General features: G+C 46.4%; 1 protein-coding gene across 1 annotated transcript in view; it reads left to right on the forward strand.

Annotated features, from left to right (window-relative positions):
• Positions 1-15,721, forward strand: part of DTX3L (deltex E3 ubiquitin ligase 3L) — a 37,928-nt gene extending 22,207 nt beyond the window's left edge. Inside the window, exons 5-6 of the mRNA XM_063428695.1 lie at positions 3,304-3,521; positions 15,631-15,721. Coding sequence (XP_063284765.1) covers positions 3,304-3,521; positions 15,631-15,700 — 288 coding nt within the window. The 3' untranslated portion in view covers positions 15,701-15,721. The remainder of the gene's footprint in view (positions 1-3,303; positions 3,522-15,630) is intronic.
• Positions 15,722-18,772: the final 3,051 nt, after the last annotated feature.

Genomic DNA, 18,772 nt, shown 5'->3' on the forward strand with positions numbered 1-18,772 from the left:
ATCAGCTTTAGTATTTTTCAATGTAATTGAAACGGTTTAGAAATATTGACCATTGGATTTGTCTGTCGGACATTTTCTTTGCTTCTCCGAAATAAGAAAGGTTCTTATGGTCAGTAAGAATGGTAATAGGGACGGGTGACCCCTCAAGCAAATGACGCCATTCCTTAAGAGCGGAAATAATCGCCAACAATTCTCTATCCCCTATATCATATCTTTTTTCCGTTTCAGTTAACTTTTTCGAAAAAAATCCACAGGGGTGTAGAGGTTGATCATCCGAAGGTCTTTGAGATAGCACAGCTCCTATACCTGTTTCGGATGCATCTACCTCAAGTAAAAAAGGACGGGAAGGATTAGGATGTCTTAACACCGGGGCTGAAGAAAAAGCCTCTTTTAACCTCTCAAAAGAGATGCTTTTTTAGCATCTAGACCCCATTCCATATGATTCCTTCCCTTTTTAGTCATGGCAGTAATAGGGGCGGTTATGGAGGAAAACCCCTTAATAAATTTCCGGTAATAATTAGCACACCCTAGGAAGCGTTGGATGGCTTTAAGTCCAACGGGTAAGGGCCATTGCTGAATGGCTTCTAACTTTTTTGGTTCCATTTGGAAACCAGTTCCTGATATAATGTAACCCAGGAAATGCACTTCGTCTTTGTGAAACAAGCATTTCTCCAGCTTACAATAGAGTCCATTTATCAATAATTTAGAAAGAACTAACCTGACGTGTTTATAGTGCTCTTTCATGTTTTTAGAGTAGATCAGTATATCATCCAAATAGACTATTACAAACATATGTAAATAATCTCTTAAAACATCATTAATGAAGTCTTGGAAGACTGCCGGGGCGTTACATAACACGAAGGGCATAACCCGGTACTCGTAGTGACCGTAGCGAGTATTAAATGCAGTCTTCCATTCATGTCCTTTCTTAATCTTGATTAAATTATATGCTCCCCGCAAATCCAATTTAGAAGAGACAGTTGCTCCTTTCAACCTGTCAAAGAGTTCAGTAACTAAGGGTATAGGATAAGCGTTCCGTATAGTTATCTTGTTTAATCCCCTGTAATCGATACAGGGTCTTAAATCTCCCTCTTTTTTGGAAACAAAGAAAAAAACAGCGCCCGCTGGAGATTTAGTAATAAACCCTTTTCTTACATTTTCTGTAATGTATTCCTCTAATACCTTATTCTCAGCTATAGAAAGGGTATAGTGCCGGGCAACAAGTCAATGGCGCAATCATATGCACAGTGAGGAGGTAACGGAGGAGAAGGGACCTGACAGGAGCTGCAGGAAAGGTAAGTAACAGCTTCCTGCCAGCCCCCCTCCTACACAGCCCATCTACTGGACCACCAGTGGGGGACAAAAAAAATATAAATGAAAAATTAAATAATATTAAAATAAAAAAAATATTAATAATATAATTTTTTTTAAATGCCCACCCCCCACCAAGGCTCTGCATCACATACACACACTGCATTCATACACACACACACACACACACACACACACACTGCATTCATACACACACACACACACACACACTGCATTCTTAGACACACACACTGCATTCACACACACGCACTGCATTCATACACACACACTGCATTCATACACACAAACACACTGCACTCACACACACACCCTGCATTCAGACACACACACACACACACACTGCATCCATACACACACACACTGCATTCATACACACACACACACACACACACTGCGTTCATACACACACACCGCATTCATACACACACACACACACACACACACACTGCATTCATACACACACACTGCATTCACACACACACACTGCATTCATACACACAAACACACTGCACTCACACACACACACACTGCATTCATACACACACACACTGCATTCATACACACACACTGCATTCATACACACAAACACACTGCACTCACACACACACACTGCATTCATACACACAAACACACTGCACTCACACACACACACACTGCATTCATACACACACACACACACTGCATTCATACACACACACACTGCATTCATACACACACACACACTGCATTCATACACACACACTGCATTCACACACACACACACACTGCATTCATACACACACACACACTGCACTCACACACACACACTGCATTCATACACACACACACACACACTGCATTCATACACATACACTGCATTCATACACACACACACACTGCATTCACACACACACAGCATTCTTAGACACACACACACTGCATTCACACACACTGCATTCATACACACACACACACTGCATTCATACACACAAACACACTGCATTCATACACACACACACACACTGCATACACACACACACACTGCATTCATGCACACACACACACACACACAGCATTCATACACACACACACTGCACTCATACACACACACACTGCACTCACACTGCACTCATACACACACACTGCACTCATACACACACACACTGCACTCACACACTGCATTCATACACACATACACACACACACACACTGCACTCATACACACACACTGCATTCATACACACACACACTGCATTCATACAAACACACTGCATTATATACACACACACACTGCATTCATTATATACACACACACACTGCATTCATTATATACACACACTGTAAATAAATATTCAATTAATATAATTTTTGGGGATCTAATTTTATTTAGAAATTTACCAGTAGCTGCTGCATTTCCCACCCTAGTCTTATACTCGAGTCAATAAGTTTTCCCATTTTTTTGGGGTAAAATTAGGGGCCTCGACTTATATTCGGGTCGGCTTATACTCGAGTATATACGGAAATACACTTAGTATGACATTATATATATAAAATATATAAGCATTATATATAGATATTACATATATAATTATTTTTTACATTACTAAACATCATTTTTTTATTTTTCCTGACAGCCCAGGCAGTCCCCCTGTTGGCAGATGCAAGGACACCTACTGCGGCCATGCGACTGCTCTTTCAGAGCGATCGCATGGCCCGCGGGGACCTAATTTGCCAAGGGGAGACTGTCTGGGCTCTCAGTCAGTCCCCCCAGACCGGGAGCAACGCCGATCGCCGGAGGGGGAATCAGGTGAGTGCATAGTGCAGCAGGGACGTTCTGTGCCGCCCGCCGGCGTTTAGGCACTGACTCCAGAATGGCAGCTCTTACTCTGCAGATTAAATGTTACTCGCTAAGGTAAGAATAGTAAACGTGGGCTACTTTACTCCTAAATATTTCCACTTTTTCTGATATATTCTATTTTTCTTATTCCTAAGATGGACCATCCAAATCCTGGTAAACCTTATCACGGCACTCACCGTACGGCTTACTTACCGGACACTAAGGACGGACAAGAGATTCTCCAGCTTCTCAAAAGGGCCTTCGATCAAAGATTAGTCTTTACTATTGGAGATTCTCGTACAACTGGAGCCAAAGACTGTGTGACATGGAATGATATCCATCATAAGACCAGCACTCATGGAGGGCCGTCCCAGTAAGTAACCAAAACTTCCAATAATAGAACCCCCCCCAATATCATGTTTATTGATGTATGCCACCGGCCGCAGGATGGCCTGTGCTTACCATTGTATGACCGATAACGGCTTATCGCCTGGCGTTATACGTGTATCCAGTAACGGCTTATTGTCTGGCGTTATACGTGTATCCGGTAACAGCTTATTGTCTGGCGTTATACGTGTACCCGGTAACGGCTTATTGTCTGGCGTTATACGTGTATCCGGTAACAGCTTATCGCCTGGCGTTATACGTGTATCCGGTAACGGCTTATTGTCTGGCGTTATACGTGTACCCGGTAACGGCTTATTGTCTGGCGTTATACGTGTATCCGGTAACGGCTTATTGTCTGGCGTTATACGTGTATCCGGTAACGGCTTATCGCCTGGCGTTATACGTGTATCCGGTAACGGCTTATTGTCTGGCGTTATACGTGTATCCGGTAACGGCTTATTGTCTGGCGTTATACGTGTATCCGGTAACGGCTTATCGCCTGGCGTTATACATGTATCCGGTAACGGCTTATTGTCTGGCGTTATACTGTATCCCGTAACGGCTTGTTGTCTGGCGTTGTACGTGTATCCGGTAACGGCTTATTGTCTGGCGTTATACGTGTATCCGGTAACGGCTTATCGCCTGGCGTTATACGTGTATCCGGTAACGGCTTATTGTCTGGCGTTATACGTGTATCCGGTAACGGCTTATTGTCTGGCGTTATACGTGTATCCGGTAACGGCTTATCGCCTGGCGTTATACGTGTATCCGGTAACGGCTTATCGCCTGGCGTTATACATGTATCCGGTTACGGCTTATTGTCTGGCGTTATACGTGTATCCGGTAACGGCTTATTGTCTGGCGTTATACGTGTATCCGGTAACGGCTTATCGCCTGGCGTTATATGTGTATCCGGTAACGGCTTATTGTCTGGCGTTATACGTGTATCCGGTAACGGCTTATTGTCTGGCGTTATATGTGTATCCGGTAACAGCTTATTGTCTGGCGTTATACGTGTATCCGGTAACAGCTTATTGTCTGGCGTTATACGTGTATCCAGTAACGGCTTATTGTCTGGCGTTATACGTGTATCCGGTAACGGCTTATTGTCTGGCGTTATACGTGTATCCGGTAACGACTTATTGTCTGGCGTTATACGTGTATCCGGTAACGGCTTATTGTCTGGCGTTATACGTGTATCCGGTAACGGCTTATCGCCTGGCGTTATACGTGTATCCGGTAACGGCTTATTGTCTGGCGTTATACGTGTATCCGGTAACGGCTTATCGCCTGGCGTTATACATGTATCCGGTTACGGCTTATTGTCTGGCGTTATACGTGTATCCGGTAACGGCTTATTGTCTGGCGTTATACGTGTATCCGGTAACGGCTTATCGCCTGGCGTTATACGTGTATCCGGTAACGGCTTATCGCCTGGCGTTATACATGTATCCGGTTACGGCTTATTGTCTGGCGTTATACGTGTATCCGGTAACGGCTTATTGTCTGGCGTTATACGTGTATCCGGTAACGGCTTATCGCCTGGCGTTATATGTGTATCCGGTAACGGCTTATTGTCTGGCGTTATACGTGTATCCGGTAACGGCTTATTGTCTGGCGTTATATGTGTATCCGGTAACAGCTTATTGTCTGGCGTTATACGTGTATCCGGTAACAGCTTATTGTCTGGCGTTATACGTGTATCCAGTAACGGCTTATTGTCTGGCGTTATACGTATATCCGGTAACAGCTTATTGTCTGGCGTTATACGTATATCCGGTAACAGCTTATTGTCTAGCGTTATACGTGTATCCGGTAACGGCTTATTGTCTGGCGTTATACGTGTATCCGGTAACGGCTTGTTGTCTGGCGTTATACGTGTATCCGGTAACGTCTTATTGTCTGGCGTTATACGTGTATCCGGTAACGGCTTATTGTCTGGCGTTATACGCGTATCCGGTAACGGCTTATTGCCTGGCGTTATACGTGTATCCGGTAATGGCTTATTGTCTGGCGTTATACGCGTATCCGGTAATGGCTTATTGTCTGGCGTTATACGCGTATCCGGTAACGGCTTATTGTCTGGCGTTATACGTGTATCCGGTAACGGCTTATTGTCTGGCGTTATACGTGTATCCGGTAACGGCTTATTGTCTGGCGTTATACGTGTACCCGGTAACGGCTTATTGTCTGGCGTTATACGTGTATCCGGTAACGGCTTATTGTCTGGCGTTATACGTGTATCCCGTAACGGCTTGTTGTCTGGCGTTGTACGTGTATCCGGTAACGTCTTATTGTCTGGCGTTATACATGTATCCGGTAACGGCTTATTGTCTGGCGTTATACGTGTATCCGGTAACGGCTTATTGTCTGGCGTTATACGTGTATCCGGTAACAGCTTATTGTCTGGCGTTATACGTGTATCCAGTAACGGCTTATTGTCTGGCGTTATACGTATATCCGGTAACAGCTTATTGTCTGGCGTTATACGTGTATCCGGTAACGGCTTATTGTCTGGCGTTATACGTGTATCCGGTAACGGCTTATTGTCTGGCGTTATACGTGTATCCGGTAACGGCTTATCGCCTGGCGTTATACGTGTATCCGGTAACGGCTTATCGCCTGGCGTTATACATGTATCCGGTTACGGCTTATTGTCTGGCGTTATACGTGTATCCGGTAACGGCTTATTGTCTGGCGTTATACGTGTATCCGGTAACGGCTTATCGCCTGGCGTTATATGTGTATCCGGTAACGGCTTATTGTCTGGCGTTATACGTGTATCCGGTAACGGCTTATTGTCTGGCGTTATATGTGTATCCGGTAACAGCTTATTGTCTGGCGTTATACGTGTATCCGGTAACAGCTTATTGTCTGGCGTTATACGTGTATCCAGTAACGGCTTATTGTCTGGCGTTATACGTGTATCCGGTAACGGCTTATTGTCTGGCGTTATACGTGTATCCGGTAACGACTTATTGTCTGGCGTTATACGTGTATCCGGTAACGGCTTATTGTCTGGCGTTATACGTGTATCCGGTAACGGCTTATCGCCTGGCGTTATACGTGTATCCGGTAACGGCTTATTGCCTGGCGTTATACGTGTATCCGGTAACGGCTTATCGCCTGGCGTTATACATGTATCCGGTTACGGCTTATTGTCTGGCGTTATACGTGTATCCGGTAACGGCTTATTGTCTGGCGTTATACGTGTATCCGGTAACGGCTTATCGCCTGGCGTTATACGTGTATCCGGTAACGGCTTATCGCCTGGCGTTATACATGTATCCGGTTACGGCTTATTGTCTGGCGTTATACGTGTATCCGGTAACGGCTTATTGTCTGGCGTTATACGTGTATCCGGTAACGGCTTATCGCCTGCCGTTATATGTGTATCCGGTAACGGCTTATTGTCTGGCGTTATACGTGTATCCGGTAACGGCTTATTGTCTGGCGTTATATGTGTATCCGGTAACAGCTTATTGTCTGGCGTTATACGTGTATCCGGTAACAGCTTATTGTCTGGCGTTATACGTGTATCCAGTAACGGCTTATTGTCTGGCGTTATACGTATATCCGGTAACAGCTTATTGTCTGGCGTTATACGTATATCCGGTAACAGCTTATTGCCTGGCGTTATACGTGTATCCGGTAACGGCTTATTGTCTGGCGTTATACGTGTATCCGGTAACGGCTTGTTGTCTGGCGTTATACGTGTATCCGGTAACGTCTTATTGTCTGGCGTTATACGTGTATCCGGTAACGGCTTATTGTCTGGCGTTATACGCGTATCCGGTAACGGCTTATTGTCTGGCGTTATACGTGTATCCGGTAATGGCTTATTGTCTGGCGTTATACGCGTATCCGGTAATGGCTTATTGTCTGGCGTTATACGCGTATCCGGTAACGTCTTATTGTCTGGCGTTATACGTGTATCCGGTAACGGCTTATTGTCTGGCGTTATACGCGTATCCGGTAACGGCTTATTGTCTGGCGTTATACGTGTATCCGGTAATGGCTTATTGTCTGGCGTTATACGCGTATCCGGTAATGGCTTATTGTCTGGCGTTATACGCGTATCCGGTAACGGCTTATTGTCTGGCGTTATACGTGTATCCGGTAACGGCTTATTGTCTGGCGTTATACGTGTATCCGGTAACGGCTTATTGTCTGGCGTTATATGTGTATCCGGTAACAGCTTATTGTCTGGCGTTATACGTGTATCCGGTAACAGCTTATTGTCTGGCGTTATACGTGTATCCAGTAACGGCTTATTGTCTGGCGTTATACGTGTATCCGGTAACGGCTTATTGTCTGGCGTTATACGTGTATCCGGTAACGACTTATTGTCTGGCGTTATACGTGTATCCGGTAACGGCTTATTGTCTGGCGTTATACGTGTATCCGGTAACGGCTTATCGCCTGGCGTTATACGTGTATCCGGTAACGGCTTATTGTCTGGCGTTATACGTGTATCCGGTAACGGCTTATCGCCTGGCGTTATACATGTATCCGGTTACGGCTTATTGTCTGGCGTTATACGTGTATCCGGTAACGGCTTATTGTCTGGCGTTATACGTGTATCCGGTAACGGCTTATCGCCTGGCGTTATACGTGTATCCGGTAACGGCTTATCGCCTGGCGTTATACATGTATCCGGTTACGGCTTATTGTCTGGCGTTATACGTGTATCCGGTAACGGCTTATTGTCTGGCGTTATACGTGTATCCGGTAACGGCTTATCGCCTGGCGTTATATGTGTATCCGGTAACGGCTTATTGTCTGGCGTTATACGTGTATCCGGTAACGGCTTATTGTCTGGCGTTATATGTGTATCCGGTAACAGCTTATTGTCTGGCGTTATACGTGTATCCGGTAACAGCTTATTGTCTGGCGTTATACGTGTATCCAGTAACGGCTTATTGTCTGGCGTTATACGTATATCCGGTAACAGCTTATTGTCTGGCGTTATACGTATATCCGGTAACAGCTTATTGCCTGGCGTTATACGTGTATCCGGTAACGGCTTATTGTCTGGCGTTATACGTGTATCCGGTAACGGCTTGTTGTCTGGCGTTATACGTGTATCCGGTAACGTCTTATTGTCTGGCGTTATACGTGTATCCGGTAACGGCTTATTGTCTGGCGTTATACGCGTATCCGGTAACGGCTTATTGTCTGGCGTTATACGTGTATCCGGTAATGGCTTATTGTCTGGCGTTATACGCGTATCCGGTAATGGCTTATTGTCTGGCGTTATACGCGTATCCGGTAACGGCTTATTGTCTGGCGTTATACGTGTATCCGGTAACGGCTTATTGTCTGGCGTTATACGTGTATCCGGTAACGGCTTATTGTCTGGCGTTATACGTGTACCCGGTAACGGCTTATTGTCTGGCGTTATACGTGTATCCGGTAACGGCTTATTGTCTGGCGTTATACGTGTATCCCGTAACGGCTTGTTGTCTGGCGTTGTACGTGTATCCGGTAACGTCTTATTGTCTGGCGTTATACATGTATTCGGTAACGGCTTATTGTCTGGCGTTATACGTGTATCCGGTAACGGCTTATTGTCTGGCGTTATACGCGTATCCGGTAACGGCTTATTGTCTGGCGTTATACGTGTATCCGGTAACAGCTTATTGTCTGGCGTTATACGTGTATCCAGTAACGGCTTATTGTCTGGCGTTATACGTATATCCGGTAACAGCTTATTGTCTGGCGTTATACGTGTATCCGGTAACGGCTTATTGTCTGGCGTTATACGTGTATCCGGTAACGGCTTATTGTCTGGCGTTATACGTGTATCCGGTAACGGCTTATCGCCTGGCGTTATACATGTATCCGGTTACGGCTTATTGTCTGGCGTTGTACGTGTATCCGGTAACGTCTTATTGTCTGGCGTTATACATGTATCCGGTAACGGCTTATTGTCTGGCGTTATACGTGTATCCGGTAACGGCTTATTGTCTGGCGTTATACGCGTATCCGGTAACGGCTTATTGTCTGGCGTTATACGTGTATCCGGTAACAGCTTATTGTCTGGCGTTATACGTGTATCCAGTAACGGCTTATTGTCTGGCGTTATACGTATATCCGGTAACAGCTTATTGTCTGGCGTTATACGTGTATCCGGTAACGGCTTATTGTCTGGCGTTATACGTGTATCCGGTAACGGCTTATTGTCTGGCGTTATACGTGTATCCGGTAACGTCTTATTGTCTGGCGTTATACGTGTATCCGGTAACGGCTTATTGTCTGGCGTTATACGCGTATCCGGTAACGGCTTATTGTCTGGCGTTATACGTGTATCCGGTAATGGCTTATTGTCTGGCGTTATACGCGTATCCGGTAACGGCTTATTGTCTGGCGTTATACGTGTATCCGGTAACGGCTTATTGTCTGGCGTTATACGTGTATCCGGTAACGGCTTATTGTCTGGCGTTATACGTGTACCCGGTAACGGCTTATTGTCTGGCGTTATACGTGTATCCGGTAACGGCTTATTGTCTGGCGTTATACGTGTATCCCGTAACGGCTTATTGTCTGGCGTGATACGTGTATCCGGTAACGGCTTATTGTCTGGCGTTATACGTGTATCCGGTAACGGCTTATTGTCTGCCGTTATACGTGTATCCGGTAACGGCTTATTGTCTGCCGTTATACGTGTATCCGGTAACGGCTTATTGTCTGCCGTTATACGTGTATCCGGTAACGGCTTATTGTCTGGCGTTATACGTGTATCCGGTAACGGCTTATTGTCTGGCGTTATACGTGTATCCGGTAACGGCTTATTGTCTGGCGTTATACGTGTATCCGGTAACGGCTTATTGTCTGGCGTTATACGTGTATCCGGTAACGGCTTATTGTCTGGCGTTATACGTGTATCCGGTAACGGCTTATTGTCTGGCGTTATACGTGTATCCGGTAACGGCTTATTGTCTGGCGTTATACGTGTATCCGGTAACGGCTTATTGTCTGGCGTTATACGTGTATCCGGTAACGGCTTATTGTCTGGCGTTATACGTGTATCCGGTAACGGCTTATTGTCTGGCGTTATACGTGTATCCGGTAACGGCTTATTGTCTGGCGTCATACGTGTATCCGGTAATGGCTTATTGTCTGGCGTTATACGTGTATCCGGTAACGGCTTATTGTCTGGCGTTATACGTGTATCCGGTAACGGCTTATTGTCTGGCGTTATACGTGTATCCGGTAACAGCTTATTGTCTGGCGTTATACGTGTATCCGGTAACGGCTTATTGTCTGGCGTTATACGTGTATCCGGTAACGGCTTATTGTCTGGCGTTATACGCGTATCCGGTAACGGCTTATCGCCTGGCGTTATACGTGTATCCGGTAACGGCTTATTGTCTGCCGTTATACGTGTATCCGGTAACGGCTTATTGTCTGCCGTTATACGTGTATCCGGTAACGGCTTATTGTCTGGCGTTATACGTGTATCCGGTAACGGCTTATTGTCTGGCGTTATACGTGTATCCGGTAACGGCTTATTGTCTGGCGTTATACGTGTATCCGGTAACGGCTTATTGTCTGGCGTTATACGTGTATCCGGTAACGGCTTATTGTCTGGCGTTATACGTGTATCCGGTAACGGCTTATTGTCTGGCGTTATACGTGTATCCGGTAACGGCTTATTGTCTGGCGTTATACGTGTATCCGGTAACGGCTTATTGTCTGGCGTTATACGTATATCCGGTAACAGCTTATTGTCTGGCGTTATACGTATATCCGGTAACAGCTTATTGTCTGGCGTTATACGTGTATCCGGTAACGGCTTATTGTCTGGCGTTATACGTGTATCCGGTAACGGCTTGTTGTCTGGCGTTATACGTGTATCCGGTAACGTCTTATTGTCTGGCGTTATACGTGTATCCGGTAACGGCTTATTGTCTGGCGTTATACGCGTATCCGGTAACGGCTTATTGTCTGGCGTTATACGTGTATCCGGTAATGGCTTATTGTCTGGCGTTATACGCGTATCCGGTAATGGCTTATTGTCTGGCGTTATACGCGTATCCGGTAACGGCTTATTGTCTGGCGTTATACGTGTATCCGGTAACGGCTTATTGTCTGGCGTTATACGTGTATCCGGTAACGGCTTATTGTCTGGCGTTATACGTGTACCCGGTAACGGCTTATTGTCTGGCGTTATACGTGTATCCCGTAACGGCTTGTTGTCTGGCGTTGTACGTGTATCCGGTAACGTCTTATTGTCTGGCGTTATACATGTATCCGGTAACGGCTTATTGTCTTTCGTTATACGTGTATCCGGTAACGGCTTATTGTCTGGCGTTATACGCGTATCCGGTAACGGCTTATTGTCTGGCGTTATACGTGTATCCAGTAACGGCTTATTGTCTGGCGTTATACGTATATCCGGTAACAGCTTATTGTCTGGCGTTATACGTGTATCCGGTAACGGCTTATTGTCTGGCGTTATACGTGTATCCGGTAACGGCTTATTGTCTGGCGTTATACGTGTATCCGGTAACGTCTTATTGTCTGGCGTTATACGCGTATCCGGTAACGGCTTATTGTCTGGCGTTATACGCGTATCCGGTAACGGCTTATTGTCTGGCGTTATACGTGTATCCGGTAACGGCTTATTGTCTGGCGTTATACGTGTATCCGGTAATGGCTTATTGTCTGGCATTATACGCGTATCCGGTAACGGCTTATTGTCTGGCGTTATACGTGTATCCGGTAACGGCTTATTGTCTGGCGTTATACGTGTATCCGGTAACGGCTTATTGTCTGGCGTTATACGTGTATCCGGTAACGGCTTATTGTCTGCCGTTATACGTGTATCCGGTAACGGCTTATTGTCTGCCGTTATACGTGTATCCGGTAACGGCTTATTGTCTGGCGTTATACGTGTATCCGGTAACGGCTTATTGTCTGGCGTTATACGTGTATCCGGTAACGGCTTATTGTCTGGCGTTATACGTGTATCCGGTAACGGCTTATTGTCTGGCGTTATACGTGTATCCGGTAACGGCTTATTGTCTGGCGTTATACGTGTATCCGGTAACGGCTTATTGTCTGGCGTTATACGTGTATCCGGTAACGGCTTATTGTCTGGCGTTATACGTGTATCCGGGAACGGCTTATTGTCTGGCGTTATACGTGTATCCGGGAACGGCTTATTGTCTGGCGTTATACGTGTATCCGGTAACGGCTTATTGTCTGGCGTTATACGTGTATCCGGTAACAGCTTATTGTCTGGCGTTATACGTGTATCCGGTAACGGCTTATTGTCTGGCGTTATACGTGTATCCGGTAACGGCTTATTGTCTGGCGTTATACGTGTATCCGGTAACGGCTTATTGTCTGGCGTTATACGTGTATCCGGTAACGGCTTATTGTCTGGCGTTATACGTGTATCCGGTAACAGCTTATTGTCTGGCGTTATACGTGTATCCGGTAACGGCTTATTGTCTGGCATTATACGTGTATCCGGTAACGGCTTATTGTCTGGCGTTATACGCGTATCCGGTAACGGCTTATCGCCTGGCGTTATACGTGTATCCGGTAACGGCTTATTGTCTGCCGTTATACGTGTATCCGGTAACGGCTTATTGTCTGCCGTTATACGTGTATCCGGTAACGGCTTATTGTCTGGCGTTATACGTGTATCCGGTAACGGCTTATTGTCTGGCGTTATACGTGTATCCGGTAACGGCTTATTGTCTGGCGTTATACGTGTATCCGGTAACGGCTTATTGTCTGGCGTTATACGTGTATCCGGTAACGGCTTATTGTCTGGCGTTATACGTGTATCCGGTAACGGCTCATTGTCTGGCGTTATACGTGTATCCGGTAACGGCTTATTGTCTGGCGTTATACGTGTATCCGGTAACGGCTTATTGTCTGGCGTTATACGTGTATCCGGTAACGGCTTATTGTCTGGCGTTATACGTGTATCCGGTAACAGCTTATTGTCTGGCGTTATACGTGTATCCGGTAACGGCTTATTGTCTGGCGTTATACGTGTATCCGGTAACGGCTTATTGTCTGGCGTTATACGCGTATCCGGTAACGGCTTATCGCCTGGCGTTATACGTGTATCCGGTAACGGCTTATTGTCTGGCGTTATACGTGTATCCAGTAACGGCTTATTGTCTGGCGTTATACGTGTATCCGGTAACGGCTTATTGTCTGGCGTTATACGTGTATCCGGTAACGGCTTATTGTCTGGCGTTATACGTGTATCCGGTAACGGCTTATTGTCTGGCGTTATACGTGTATCCGGTAACGGCTTATTGTCTGGCGTTATACGTGTATCCGGTAACGTCTTATTGTCTGGCGCTATACGTGTATCCGGTAACGGCTTATTGTCTGGCGTTATACGTGTATCCGGTAACGGCTTATTGTCTGGCGTTATACGTGTATCCGGTAACGGCTTATTGTCTGGCGTTATACGTGTATCCGGTAACGGCTTATTGTCTGGCGTTATACGTGTATCCGGTAACGACTTATTGTCTGGCGTTATACGTGTATCCGGTAACGGCTTATTGTCTGGCGTTATACGTATATCCGGTAACGACTTATTGTCTGGCATTGTACGTGTATCCGGTAACGGCTTATTGTCTGGCGTTATACGTGTATCCGGTAACGGCTTATTGTCTGGCGTTATACGTGTATCCGGTAAAGGCTTATTGTCTGGCGTTATACGTGTATCCGGTAACGGCTTATTGTCTGGCGTTATACGTGTATCCGGTAACGGCTTATTGTCTGGCGTTATACATGTATCCGGTAACGGCTTATTGTCTGGCGTTATACGTGTATCCGGTAACGGCTTATTGTCTGGCGTTATACGTGTATCCGGTAACGGATTATCGTCTGGCGTTATACGTGTATCCGGTAACGGCTTATCGTCTGGCGTTATACGTGTATCCGGTAACGGCTTATCGTCTGGCGTTATACGTGTATCCGGTAACGGCTTATTGTCTGGCGTTATACGTGTATCCGGTAACGGCTTATTGTCTGGCGTTATACGTGTATCCGGTAACGTCTTATTGTCTGGCGTTATACGTGTATCCGGTAACGGCTTATTGTCTGGCGTTATACGTGTATCCGGTAACGGCTTATTGTCTGGCGTTATACGTGTATCCGGTAACGGCTTATTGTCTGGCGTTATACGTGTATCCGGTAACGGCTTATTGTCTGCCGTTATACGTGTATCCGGTAACGGCTTATTGTCTAGCGTTATACGTGTATCCGGTAACGGCTTATTGTCTGGCGTTATACGTGTATCCGGTAACGGCTTATTGTCTGGCGTTATACGTGTATCCGGTAACGGCTTATTGTCTAGCGTTATACGTGTATCCGGTAACGGCTTATTGTCTGGCATTATACGTGTATCCGGTAACGGCTTATTGTCTGGCGTTATACGTGTATCCGGTAACGGCTTATTGTCTGGCGTTATACGTGTATCCGGTAACGGCTTATTGTCTGGCGTTATACGTGTATCCGGTAACGGCTTATTGTCTGGCGTTATACGTGTATCCGGTAACGGCTTATTGTCTGCCGTTATACGTGTATCCGGTAACGGCTTATTGTCTAGCGTTATACGTGTATCCGGTAACGGCTTATTGTCTAGCGTTATACGTGTATCCGGTAACGGCTTATTGTCTGGCGTTATACGTGTATCCAGTAACGGCTTATTGTCTGGCGTTATACGTGTATCCGGTAACGGCTTATTGTCTGGCGTTATACGTGTATCCGGTAACGGCTTATTGTCTGGCGTTATACGTGTATCCGGTAACGGCTTATTTTCTGGGGTCATTAAATAATAAGTTGATATAAATATAAAATCTTAGGGTATGAAAACTCCATACCAAAAAATGAAATGAGAGCATAGAGAATGTTCTTTTTGGGTATATCGTGGTGTAACTCACCTTATCGGAGTATGTATTTAGTTTGATAGGTGGTGGGTAACGTATCTGCCGAGCATTGCAGGGAATTAAACGTATCATATTGCTCTTCTTTAGAGACACCAAGTCATTAGTCTGTTATAGACGAGAGAGCTATTTCTGTAATAATCACCATTTTTCTCTTTCCTTTTCCAGTTTCGGGTATCCAGATCCCGATTATCTGAATCGCGTCCGAGATGAGCTGAAAGCTAAAGGAATTGAGTGATTTCCCAAGTTGTGCCTTTATTAGTGGATTTCTTTAGGGTTGTTTTTACATCTTATAATAATCTGTCGCTATCTTTCTATATACTGTGTAATAAAACGCTTTGTAAAGTTTATTTGCTCTTCCAAATTATTGTTTTGTGTGGATTTCAGAGTACAAAATGGGCATACAAGGAGGGGCGGGGCCTGACAGCCAAGGGGGCCCAAGATGGGAGGTTGAGGGTCTGTGAAAGGACAGTGGAACTGTGAAGGGATGGGGGACTGTGCAGGGAGAGAGAAAGGGGATCTGTGAAGGTAGGGGGGGCTGAGCAGGGAGGGAGAGGGTCTGTGAAGGGAGGGGGGGCTGAGCAGGGAGGGAGAGGGTCTGTGGAGGGAGGGGGGCTGAGCAGGGAGGGAGAGGGTCTGTGAATGGAGGGGGGCTGAGCAGGGAGGGAGAGGGTCTGTAGAGGGAGGGGGGCTGAGCAGGGAGGGAGAGGGTCTGTGAATGGAGGGGGGCTGAGCAGGGAGGGAGAGGGTCTGTGAATGGAGGGGGGCTGAGCAGGGAGGGAGAGGGTCTGTGGAGGGAGGGGGGCTGAGCAGGGAGAGAGAGGGTCTGTGAAGGGAGGGGGGCTGAGCAGGGAGGGAGAGGGTCTGTGAAGGGAGGGGGGCTGAGCAGGGAGGGAGAGGGTCTGTGAAGGGAGGGGGGCTGAGCAGGGAGGGAGAGGGTCTGTGAAGGGAGAGGGGGCTGAGCAGGGAGGGAGAGGGTCTGTGAAGGGAGGGGGGCTGAGCAGGGAGGGAGAGGGTCTGTGAAGGGAGGGGGGCTGAGCAGGGAGGGCGGCTAGGCAGGGAGGGAGAAGGTCTGTGAAGGGAGGGGGGCTGAGCAGGGAGGGGGAAGGTCTGTGAAGGGAGGGGGGGCTGAGCAGGGAGGGAGAGGGTCTGTGAAGGGAGGGCGCCTGAGCAGGGAGGGAGGGGGTCTGTGGAGGGAGGAGTCTGAGCAGGGAGAGAGGAGGTCTGTGAAGGGAGGGGGGCTGAGCAGGGAGGGGGAAGGTCTGTGAAGGGAGGGGGGGCTGAGCAGGGAGGGCGGCTAGGCAGGGAGGGAGAAGGTCTGTGAAGGGAGGGGGGCTGAGCAGTGAGGGGGAAGGTCTGTGAAGGGAGGGGGGGCTGAGCAGGGAGGGAGAGGGTCTGTGAAGGGAGGGGGGCTGAGCAGGGAGGGAGGGGGTCTGTGGAGGGAGGAGTCTGAGCAGGGAGAGAGGAGGTCTGTGAAGGGAGGGGGGCTGAGCAGGGAGGGGGAAGGTCTGTGAAGGGAGGGGGGCTGAGCAGGGAGGGAGAGGGTCTGTGAAGGGAGGGGGGCTGAGCAGGGAGGGAGAGGGTCTGTGAAGGGGGGGGGCGAGCAGGGAGCTTCAGACTGGGTTTTTTGCCTTCTTTTGGATCAACAGCAAAAAACATATGTGAGGAAGGCTGCACTTGATGGACGCAAGTTTCTTTTCAGCTATGTAACCATATATTTAAAAGAAGAAAAACTACCACAACAAGAGGACATAGTCTTAAATTAGAGGGGCAAAGGTTTAAAAATAATATCAGGAAGTATTACTTTACTGAGAGGGTAATAGATACATGGAATAGCCTTCCAGCTGAAGTGGTAGAGGTTAACACTAGGGATGTGCATGGGCAAAAAATTTGGTTCGGTTCGGCATGACATTCAGAAATTCGTCACTTTGGCCATTTGGTTCAGTTTGGTACTTCCAAAATTCGTGAATTCGGCACTTCGGGTAAGTGCAGGGTTAGGGGTTAGGGTTGGGTTAGTAGTAGGGTTAAGAGTATGGTGAGGAGTAGGGTTAGGGTTGGGTTAAGAGTTGGGTTAGGGTTGGGTTACGAGTAGGTTTAGGGTTAAGAGTAGGGTTAGGGTTGGGTTAGGAGTAGGGTTAGGGTTAGAGTTGGGTTAGGAGTAGGGTTAGGGTTAGAGTTGGGTTAGGAATAGGTTTAGGGTTAGAGTTGGAGTTGGAGTAGGGTTAGGGTGGGGTTAGGAGTAGGGCTAGGATTGGGTTAGGGGTAGGGTTGGGTTAGGAGTAGTGTTAGGGTTGGGTTAGGAGTAGGGTTAGGGTTGGGTTAGGAGTAGGGTTAAGAGTAGGGGTAGGGTTGGGTTATGGTTAGGGTTAGGAGTAGGGTTGGGTTAAGAGTTGGGTTGGGTTAGGGATAGGGTTGGGTTAGGAGTAGGGTTAGGGTTAGGGTTAGAGGTACCCTATAAAGCTCTCGTTTTTTCGTGACATATTTGGCCAATGCATATGCAACAGTGCGACTTCTGGTTTCCTGTCTACAACTATCTTTGTCTTACCCCAAGTATATTTAAAGAGTAAATCTAGTGCGTTCTGAATACATGAACAACTCCACCATATATGCAGATATGAACCTTCTTCAAGGTCACACCGCCAGCACCTAGCCGAAACGTTTTGATACATCTGTGCTATTCTCTTTGGAACCAAGTACCACCGATTTATAACTTTATAATAGGTTTCTACCAAGTTCAAACATTGGACTTGTTTACGGGTAGTATTACTAGCATTACACCATTTTCGCTGGTCTAGTAGGCAATTCAGGTCATTTTCCCATTTTTTCTTTTGGGGCAAGCTAACTAAGTAATTAATATTTATGATTACTTGTTTTGCTTTTGCTAAAACTCTAGGTATTACCTAGTTTGAGAAGATATATTTTAATAGCTTTGGGGCTTTATTAATAGCTAGATTTAAATGTTTTTGTAAGAAATACTTGACTCTAAAATATGCAAAAATTTCAGAATTGGGTCATTGGAATTTTTGGATTAAAGACTCAAAAGGCATGAGATTATCCTTATAAATTCCTCTCTCTCTCCACCTGGAGAGTGATATATCATTAACATTAGCTTCTATTACCTCCAACTTTGAAGAATCCAAAATTGCATATTTAAGCCCTCGTTTTCTTTTAATCTCTTCCCATACAGGGAGGATTTGCACCCAAATTTTGTTATTGGTAAAATCAACTCCCATTTTTCCAATTTTTTTTGTATTTCAGATAAGACCGACAGGGTTCTTCAGACCTAAATCTTCCATTTCAATTTTAAACC

The sequence above is a fragment of the Pelobates fuscus genome, chromosome 8, assembly GCF_036172605.1.
Source record: "Pelobates fuscus isolate aPelFus1 chromosome 8, aPelFus1.pri, whole genome shotgun sequence".
Lineage (NCBI taxonomy): Eukaryota > Metazoa > Chordata > Amphibia > Anura > Pelobatidae > Pelobates > Pelobates fuscus.